This window comes from Citrus sinensis, chromosome 6 (genome assembly GCF_022201045.2).
Source record: "Citrus sinensis cultivar Valencia sweet orange chromosome 6, DVS_A1.0, whole genome shotgun sequence".
NCBI classification, from domain to species: domain Eukaryota; kingdom Viridiplantae; phylum Streptophyta; class Magnoliopsida; order Sapindales; family Rutaceae; genus Citrus; species Citrus sinensis.
Window position 1 is genome coordinate 15657844 of NC_068561.1, and position 9707 is coordinate 15667550.

The 9707-nt window shown below is 35.4% G+C and overlaps 1 protein-coding gene across 1 annotated transcript; it reads left to right on the forward strand.

Moving 5' to 3' along the window:
- LOC102628920 (uncharacterized) lies at positions 1-2240 on the forward strand. The gene is made up of 4 exons (XM_006480871.3): positions 1-487; positions 1014-1192; positions 1571-1907; positions 2112-2240. Exons 1-4 carry the CDS (start codon positions 68-70, stop codon positions 2190-2192), a joined length of 1017 nt encoding a protein of 338 aa, XP_006480934.1. The 5' UTR covers positions 1-67; the 3' UTR covers positions 2193-2240.
- Positions 2241-9707: the final 7467 nt, after the last annotated feature.

The window sequence follows — 9707 nt, forward strand, 5'->3', positions numbered from 1 at the left end:
GACGTGTCCTCTTCATCGATGGCACCAACTTGTAACTCTCGGAAAAACTAAAACCATTGGAACGAAAATGAAGCAGGGGCTTCTTCAATGGAGGAGTCCTTGCCACTGCACACATTTTCTTTCTCCCCTCTCTATTCCTTCAGTTTCCATTCATATCTCGAGAACCAAACACGGCCCAATACAACCCATTACCGCCACCGTAGATTCCCAGCAACAGCAGCAGCTGTCGGCCAGAGAAAGAAGGCAGCTAAGAAACGAGCGGAGAGAGCAGAAAGCTGGTTACAGCTGGAGAGAAGAAGTTGAAGAGAGGCTTATAAAGAAGCCCAAAAAGAGATACACTTCTAAGACTGAAGAGATGAATCTTGATACCTTGGCTGACTTGGGTCCCCGATGGTGGATCGTTCGGGTTACCCGGATTCGGTATGAAGAGACTGCCGAACGTCTTGCGCGATCACTGGCTAGGAATTTCCCCGATATTGACTTTAAGGTAACCTTTTTTTTAAAAATGAATTTACAGCAGTTAAAAATGCCTTTTTATTTGTTTATTTTTTAAAAACTTGTTAGCTAGTTTTGGGCATTCACATATATTTTTAGAACTAATGAAGGGCGCCGGCGTTTTTAATAATGTTGAGAGTAGTTGTTGGAGTCCCTATGGACTCAATATTAATCCTCCAATACATTTGGTTTCGGAATTCAATTATTATTGGCGGTATTCGTTAAACCTGTTGGCATGCTATAAAATGTATGGATGAACTATTATGGGTAGAGCTGTGTTGTCATGTAGAATTTCAATTTAATGTGGAGAACTCAAGTCTGAACTTATTTGGAATTTGTTTCGGATGCTTTGTACCTTTTCCATTACCTTGGATATGCTTTTGTGAAAGTTAGAACTTAGAAGAGCTGATGTTCTATGCTAAATAATTAGCGGTCAAGAAAAATGAAATAATTTTTCTTCATCCCCTTTTTTTTCAGGGGTTAAGTCTACTTAATTCCTTTAATTGTTGGGTTTGCAGATGTATGCTCCATCTGTTCAGGTCAAAAAGAAACTAAAAAATGGTTCCTACTCAGATAAACCGAAGCCCATTTTTCCTGGGTGTGTTTTCTTAAGATGTGTGTTGAACAAAGAGAGGCACGACTTCATAAGAGAGTGTGATGGAGTTGGAGGTTTTGTTGGTTCGAAAGTTGGAAATAGGTGAGTATCTATATATATGTATTTTTTCTTGGTCTACTTAGTTTATTTTACTGGAATCATTTGTAGAATTTTATGCCTGGCCATATTGGACTTGTAAGAAGTATGGATGACCACTAAAGGAATTTTAGAAAGGCATTTCAACTGTACAATTGCTGCAATAAAACTTGTTATGGTCGGATTAAGTTCCCTGCAGTGTGTTCTGGTTAATATGCATACAAGTGTAAAATCCTGCATTATGTTCTCTGTTTGCCGGCATTATGGTTTCTTATACTGCCTTGTGTTTGTTGATATTGATTTTTTCCTTTTTTTTTTAGCTTATACCACCGCCAATCATCCTTTTAGCCATTCTAACAGGAACTGTTTTGTTAATGTTTGCAGAATAAAACAGATAAACAAACCTAGACCAGTGTCCGTTGATGATATGGAAGCCATTTTTAAGGAGGCAAAAGAAGCACAGGAACAAGCTGATCAAGCTTTTGTGGAAGAGCAGCAAAGAGAAGGAACCATCAAATCCGAGAATCTCAATGTAGAATCAAATACAGTTACCACTGTTGTTACAGAATCTTTTAGGGATTCCAAGCCAAAAAGTCAATCTGGGAAAGCTTCTGCAAAAGGAAATAAGCTCCCAGCCCCCGGTTCAACTGTTCGAGTTGTATCTGGGACTTTTGCTGAATTTTTAGGGACCCTTAAGAAAGTGAATCGCAAAACTAGAAAGGTGAGCTGTTTCTTTCACATAAATTATTTGATTTACAGAGGATAATTTGATAAATTGTGCCTGGATAGTATTTCAAAAGAGATCTCAAAATTCAACTTGTTGGTTCAAGTGATAAAAAAAATGTCCTTTGATTACACTGGTGTGTTTTGTGCATTTATACTACTCAAACAGCTAGAGATAAACTTTAGAATATGTTTCTTGCAGGCAACTGTTGGATTTACACTGTTTGGAAAGGAGAGCTTAGTAGACATAGATCTCAGTGAAATTGTTCCAGAGACAAACTGATGTAGATAAGTTTTTTCCTCATAGTCAATGTAATGGTGTGTTTATCAATATTGATGTTTACCCTCCAGCTATTAATTCCCCCCCCCCCCCCCCTCCTCTTTTTTTTGAGAATTTTTTTTTTTCCCTTTCACATCCAGAATTAAGCACCATTATATATTTTGTACCCTTCACCATTAGCTGCATGAACAGAAGTAGAATTATGGGATATCTTTGTGAAGGTCATTTCCCAATGCCATTAAAAGAAACCTTTTTAATGCACTTACCGTCCTATAAGTCAAATGTACAAATATAACTGCCTTACCACTCCAATTTGAGTTTATTTATCATTAAAAAGGAATGCAAGTTGCTAACTACACTGAAGGACTATCAACATGTAGCTAAACAGAAAATGATGACGGCTTCGACTTAAAGTTCACAGCACGGTGAATTGAAAGGGGAAACAGTTAAGAGAGATGCATTAAAAAAAATGCCTATTTTGCACGTCAAACATTAACTACTTCAGAAAGAAAGGGAAAGGGATGAGCAAGAAAAGGTTATGGTGAAAGAAAGGAAGGGAAGGAAGCCTGACTAGAACAAGAACGTTTATGCTTACATTCCTTCAGAGTTATGGGTTGAGTTGTCCATTTTTCTTCGCACCAAAAAGTTCTGTCTGAATTGATGATCTCCATATATGTCGATGTGCCAAAAGTTTGTATATCTGTTGGTCTTTGATAGTCATAATCATCTCTAAAAACTAAATTATAGCGCGCATTCACCTTCTTTTACTTTTCCACCGGGGTTCTAGTTGATTCACCCATGTAAATGCTCAAAGATGGTAACTTTGCTCCCATCTGTCATGGATCCTTGTAATGGCATATAGAAATCATCGACAACTCATTTATCAGAATCCCTTTCACTTACCGGTATACTCTCTGTCATCATACATCTCTATTGATACATAATTTAAATTTCCATATTCCATGCACAACAGATTACTGACGTTAGCAAATCATTTAGTCTTGTCTAGCACCAAAGGAAAATATCTAAGGGAAAAAGCTTGTATAAGATAGTGTAGGATTAAGGGTATCGCTGGTTTGAATGGACAAGTATTATTTTATTTTGTTTACCAGGTTTCGACAAACAAGTTTTCAATCAGTGCCTTACTGGCAACCGTTGCAGGTAATGTGATTGATAGTATCCCATCAGTACATTCATTCATGAAATATATGCTTTTGTAGATTGATTAATCACACACCCTCGCACATATGCAAAAGAGAGAGGTACTGTTTTCTTATCACTTCGTCTAAAATTCTACCTCTGCAACAGTGAAGTTGGCAGATTATTATACATCTGCGCCTTGCTATCTGACTGCTAATTGACACTATCCTTAAAAGTTAAAACCAACAATGACGATTTGAGTTGATTTTATGTCTGCTGAGTTCTGCCAAGTAAATTTGCTTTCTAGTTTGTGAACATGCCGTGAACTGGGTTGAGACTTATTCTGAATTTTGTAATTACCAGCTAGTTTCTAACATTTTGTTAGTAAGCACCAACGACTGGAATGAGTGGAAACTTATGAAGCCATCTAATCATTCTTTCAAGAAATAAATCTAAACCTTAATGATTCTTCCAAAAAGTTGAGATGGTCCACAATGCAGCGACCTTTATCTACTAACCTTTCCTATAATATAAGCTAGCTACCTGCCCTTTTCTTCTTCTGCCTTTTGTTGTAGCATAGCCTGGCATTTCCTCTCTCTGCCTAGTAGTGGTCCTTCCATGCTATAAAGCGAAGGTTTTATTAAGCCCTAAGCAATTCAGTGTGCCAGCTCACTATGCAGAAAAGCCTTATTGCCTTCTGCTCTTTTGCTTTCAAATAATTGATGGCTACCTTTCATATATTTTTCTGATGATGAGTAGCTGTCCTTTCTCCAATGCTGTTTGGTCATCGCTGCAAGAAAATCAATCAACACCCGAAATGGACAGAATTCTTTTAACTTTTATCCATTTTTGGTGCAAGATAATCCATCTTCTTCTTCTTCTTCTTTTTTTAAAAAAAATTAAGTCAGATATCTTGCTCATTTACACATCAAAGCCGCATTGGCCGAGCTTTAATCCATTTTAATAGTAATTTAATCCCACGCCAAGAATCATAATTTCAGTTAAAATTCCCATGTGCGAGAACCAAAGCTGAAATGGGTTGAGTGAATCAATGCCACTTTATCACATGAGGCTCTGAGGAAAAGCAAGACTTTCACACAAACCAAAAGGTGAGTGAGTGTTTCAAGCTTCCAATTTTCATGCGAATACATCTGTCATTCTTCGTGCTTTTTTGTTCTAAATTTTGAACGCTTTTTGCATGGAAACAAAGTTTCAAAAAAAAAAAAAAAAGGCACTGTGACTACAATCCATTTTCTCGTCTACAAATAATTTTCGATTTTCGAATTCTTGTGCATTTTAAAAAAAATCATTTTTCCTTTATCTCACTTAGCTTTTGAAGCCTATCGTGAAATTGAATCATATCTTGAATAAAGAAGCCATCCATGATAGCGACCATCTATACACCATAATTCGGCTAATAAGCGTCCCCGCAGTTGCCTACCGAAATTAAACTTCCTCGAGATCTTATCACAACCTATAAAAACTATAGGTATTAATTTATTTAATCGATAAGATAATTAAAAGAAATTCAATAATTATTGGGGCTTCTTAATAAGTAATTGCTCTTAATGTGTTGCTCCAATTCATCCCCACTCAAAGATTCAAATCGGGTTGGACATTTCTGAATTTGGCTAAATTTTTCAAATGATCTTTTACCGGCAAATCGAGTTCAGCCAAATCTGGTTCATTAATTATTATTAATAGATTCGAATCGAACTAGAGTCAAAACAGAATCGATCACGATCCGGTTCGGACAAAATAGCCAACCGTATTTCGAGCCCAAGGCAAGAGGTCATCTTAATTTGAGTCGTCGCTTTAGAACCGGCAAAATTTTGTTTTATAAAATAAATAAATAAATGAATAAATCTGCAAATTTTCAGCCACCAAAGATCTTTAGAGACCCTACCAAAGGTCACGAGTAAGTAAGGGAACATTTAATTCTCGTCATTGATTATGTCCTTAAATTCAAATGCTACATTAACATCACAAGAGGGGTAGGCCAAGGTTGCTCCATCAACCCATAAACTCTGATCGCATTAATTGTAAAAAATAAAAAATAAAAAAGAGGAATCTGCACAAAATCAGTCATCAACGACAATTAATAGAGCGAACCTGCCCGCGAGTACAAACCCAAACAGATCTCCGCACCAGACACCAGTGTCACGGCGAGACAATGGCTTATCGAAGGTTCGTTAAACGGACCACTTGTTTTTTGTTGTTTTTTAAATTAATGCGAAGAGAAGAAGCGAAGACCTATCCGGTAAAAAGACAAAAGCACGCGCACCTTAGTGTTTTCTGACAAGTGCTTTGCTCAAGTAAACGCGCATCAAGAGAGCATCGCACAACCAAACAGAACGCTGACCAATAACATCGGAATCCTTAATGTTCTACGTTTTCTCAAATAAACATATAAATTATTTATTTAATCAAATAGGTCCCGTACTATTACATTTCCACTTTCAATAAGTCAAATATTTTTGGAGCTAATAGTAATTCACCATATCCCGTGAATTTTAAGGGTGCATTTGGCAACGTTTTCTTGACGGATGTTTTTTATTTTCCAGAAATTAAAAATACAAAACATGTTTGGTTAAGCTATTTTTTGATAAACAGTAAAAAAAAATTGAAGAACAAAATATTTCTGTTTTCTAACTTTTGTAAAGGAAACTCAAAAACGTCAAATTGGTGTTCTTAAGTTGCTGGAGAACAACATAAAAAAAGGATGATAAAAAGTTATTCTAAGCCCACCATTCTCATTTATTAAATTATTATTTTATTAATTCTTTATTCAACTTTACTTTCACATTTTCACCTCACCTTTTTTTTTTTTTAGAAAAACAGTTATTTTTATAATTTCACTACCTTATCTTCTTCTTCTTCATTATACCGCTGAATTGGGCATTTTTCTTCTTCCTCATTGTATCAAGTAACAAGATCTAGATGCATTTTTTTTTTGAATTTTGTGGTTTTGTTTATTTTGCATTAAAAATTTGTATAATTGATTGCAAGAGCATTGTGACATGACTCTACACGACTTAATGTGTATGTTAATTTTTATTTGTTATATATTTGAGTTTATGATGTTATTATCATTATTAAACATCCTATAGCTATTTTTTTATTTATTTGTAGGCGACGCCCTTTATGTTGAAAGGAATATATGTAGATATTTAGGCATGTTTTTTATGCAAATATTTTGTGCTCTTTTGTTCTTTATATTTTTTGTTGTAAAATATAATTAGCACAAATGAAATACTTAAATGTCTATAATAAATATAATTGTAGTATGATTTTTTTATTTTGTTATGCTAATTAATTCTACATTTATTATTTTATTTTTCATTTTATTTTAATTTCTTAAACTTAATAAAATATAAGAGGGTTTTCTTAAAATTATTATTGATGTATGAAATTTGATTTCATTTTGATTAAAATTATAATAATAAAAGATAAAATGTATAAATAAATTGAAGAAAATTATTTTATAAAATATTCCATAAATAATTCTATATTTTCAACCAAACGTATTTTTACTGTTTTTTCACATTTTCAGACAAACAACCAAACATATTTTTATTATTTTTATTTTCATATATTGTTTTGAAAACATGCTACCAAACAAATTTTCATTTTAAAAAATATCACATCAAAAACATCATTCTCTTTCTCTAAAATAAGAGCCGAAATCACTAGTTAAAAAAATTACCAAACGCACCCTTATTTTTCTGTCAGGGTAATTTTTAGGGACCTCCCCTGAGGTTTAGTATATTGACAGTTTGATAGAAAATATTCATGTAATTACAGGAACCTCCCCTGACGTTAGTATTCCGTTAAGTAGACCGTCAATTACTGTTGAAATTCCAAAACTGCCCTTGTCTTCTCCCTCACCACGCAGCAAGTCTACCCTTTGTTCTCCCTCACGCAGCAAGTCTACCCTTTGTTCTCCCTCACGCAACAAATCTCGGTTCGTTTCAAGCACTTTGCTCCCTCACTCTCCCTCTCTCTTTCTTTGAAACAAATAAACATAGAGGCAGGAATTACAGGATAAACTTTCCTCAACATCACGAAGGCTGCAATTACAGGACAATGAGCTTCAACTCCCTAACAGTCAACTCATAAACAGTACAATGTCCTACACGAATTTCCTTAACAAGAAGATTACAATAGCTGTCGGAGACAAGGCTATTGCTGCGTGAGGGAGATCAGAGCCGACACTACGTGAGGAGTGCTGAGACTTGCTGGCTGCTGCGTGGTGAGGGAGATCGGAGCCGACACAAGGCGATGAGGAAACTTGGGAAAATTTGAGCAATGCTGGCTGTTGAACAAAGCGAGACGCGTGAGAGAGTTTATTCCATTCATGTGTGTGGCAGTTTTTTAGACCTGCACTCGAGGATCATTCTTGTGATTTCTGGCATTATCTCTTTCTGCCATGGTACTACTGCTTTCCTTTCTAATGCATCGGATAGAATCTTCAAGTTCTCATCTGTAAACTTGTTGAAACTGTTGAGGCAATCGGAGTCTTCTTCTTCTGCCTCGCTCGAAGAAGCTGAATTTGGGCTGGAGTTAGGGTTTGATAAAAGGTCTGGTTTAGGGTGATGGTTGCTTCTGAAGCTGCTTTCATAGCCTTCACATACCCAAAATTGGTGTTCTTTTTGGCAACAGCTGTTTGCACTCCTGTGAAGACACTGAAATGGAGGATGGTGATGATGAAGTACTTATGATAATCTCCCTTTCATCTTCAAATAAAACACCTTGGAATCAGCAGCGGCAGCGGCGGGAACCAATTTCTGGTCCAATAATTTCAAGATCCCGCCACAAATCTCCGTCAACTCGGCCTCGATCTTCGATCTGTACTCCTTAATCACGGAGACATAGTCCTGGTTGCCGCGCGACTCCTCCTCCTGCTTGATGGAGGACACGATGCGCCAGGAGGCGCGGCCTGCATCGATGACGTTTTTGTCAGCCTCGTGGAGAAGGGGCTGCCATTGTTCCGTTCGGATGTGTTTGTTTGAATTTTATTTTTGTTTAAATTTTAAATTTATTTTTACGTATTTACCCTTTATAATAACGTTATACGTATTTTTGTATGAATGTCAAGGGAGGTCCTTGTAATTACATAAATACTTTCTATCTGACTGTCAATACACTAAAGCTCATGGGAGGTCCCTAAAAATTACCCTTTTCTGTCACTTGTTAGTTAGGGACCCATTGGTTACAAATGGACAGAGTGTGTTGTTATTTGAAAAAACGTAAAACGATAAGGATCTAGATGTCAGTTTTTATTGTCTTGGTCTGTATTGAGTGGTGTTTATCGATGCCGAGTTGCCGACCGCGCAAGTTAACACACATCGGTCCCGGAAGAATAAGGGAATCCTCTTGCTTCTTTTTATAACGTGCTGAGATAAAAATAAAATTTTTTAGAGTGAGACAAAGTTGTTGCGCGTGGTGTGCAGTTGCGGCATTAGAGACTAGATAGAGAGCTGTTTTTATGGTAATGTTTAAGAGCGTGCCGACACTTGAGCGTACGATTGTTAACTGTTTGTCAATTGTTTTTGTTTTCGTTTCGGAAGCAAAGCTCACATTTACTTTGACGCGTGATGCCCTTTTGACAACTGTTACTATGGCTAGAGTTCAATGATTTTGCAGTTTCGCCCTCGAGGTTAGGATATTTTTAAATTTATCAATATTATGTATATTTTACCGTTTTAACCTACTTAATGTTTGTCCTAAGAAATATCACCAACTTGAATATGAAATAGTCATATTCACACACAAGCAGGATGAATCACATTAAAAATATATTCCTTTTTATACTTTATATTTTTTTAGTGAGTTTATATAAGAATAATTAGTTGAAGTTTTTCTACTAATTTTTTTAACATATCTACTATAAAAATAATCGAAGAAACCAATAAATATAATAGATGCCAAATACTAAATTAAAGAAATACTTATTTACCATTTTTCATTACTCTTTAAATTACCTAGAATTAACAAAGCATTAAGCTATAGAACTCTAGATGTATTAGGTATTGTAATTTTGATGGGAGATCCCAAAGATTGAATTATATAATCAGAGTATTAGGTATATAAATATAGATCTTAATATTAATATGAACTTTGAACAGCTTTCTCTCACAAAATTAATTTTAACCAAATATTCATATTAATTGATGTCGATGTAATCAATATGCGAGTATGAGTATATGATTGATATGTGTGAATAAGGTAATTTTTATGTGTCACAATTTAGAAATCACAAAACTGCATGGAAAGAAATGTGAATTCACAAAGCATAGAGTGTGCGTGAAAAATTAAACTGAAAAATAGGTGTAAAAGGGCAAAATATGCTTTAAAGTTTAAAATATTCCATACAGT

What these genes read in the sequence shown, in the direction of transcription:
- LOC102628920 (XM_006480871.3), top strand. Translation starts at nt 68, where the DNA reads ATGAAGCAGGGGCTTCTTCAATGGAGGAGTCCTTGCCACTGCACACAT. An exon ending in TCCCCGATATTGACTTTAAG is followed by an intron (nt 488 to 1,013) that starts GTAACCTTTTTT and finishes TTGGGTTTGCAG; the next exon opens with ATGTATGCTCCATCTGTTCA. An exon ending in TGAATCGCAAAACTAGAAAG is followed by an intron (nt 1,908 to 2,111) that starts GTGAGCTGTTTC and finishes TGTTTCTTGCAG; the next exon opens with GCAACTGTTGGATTTACACT.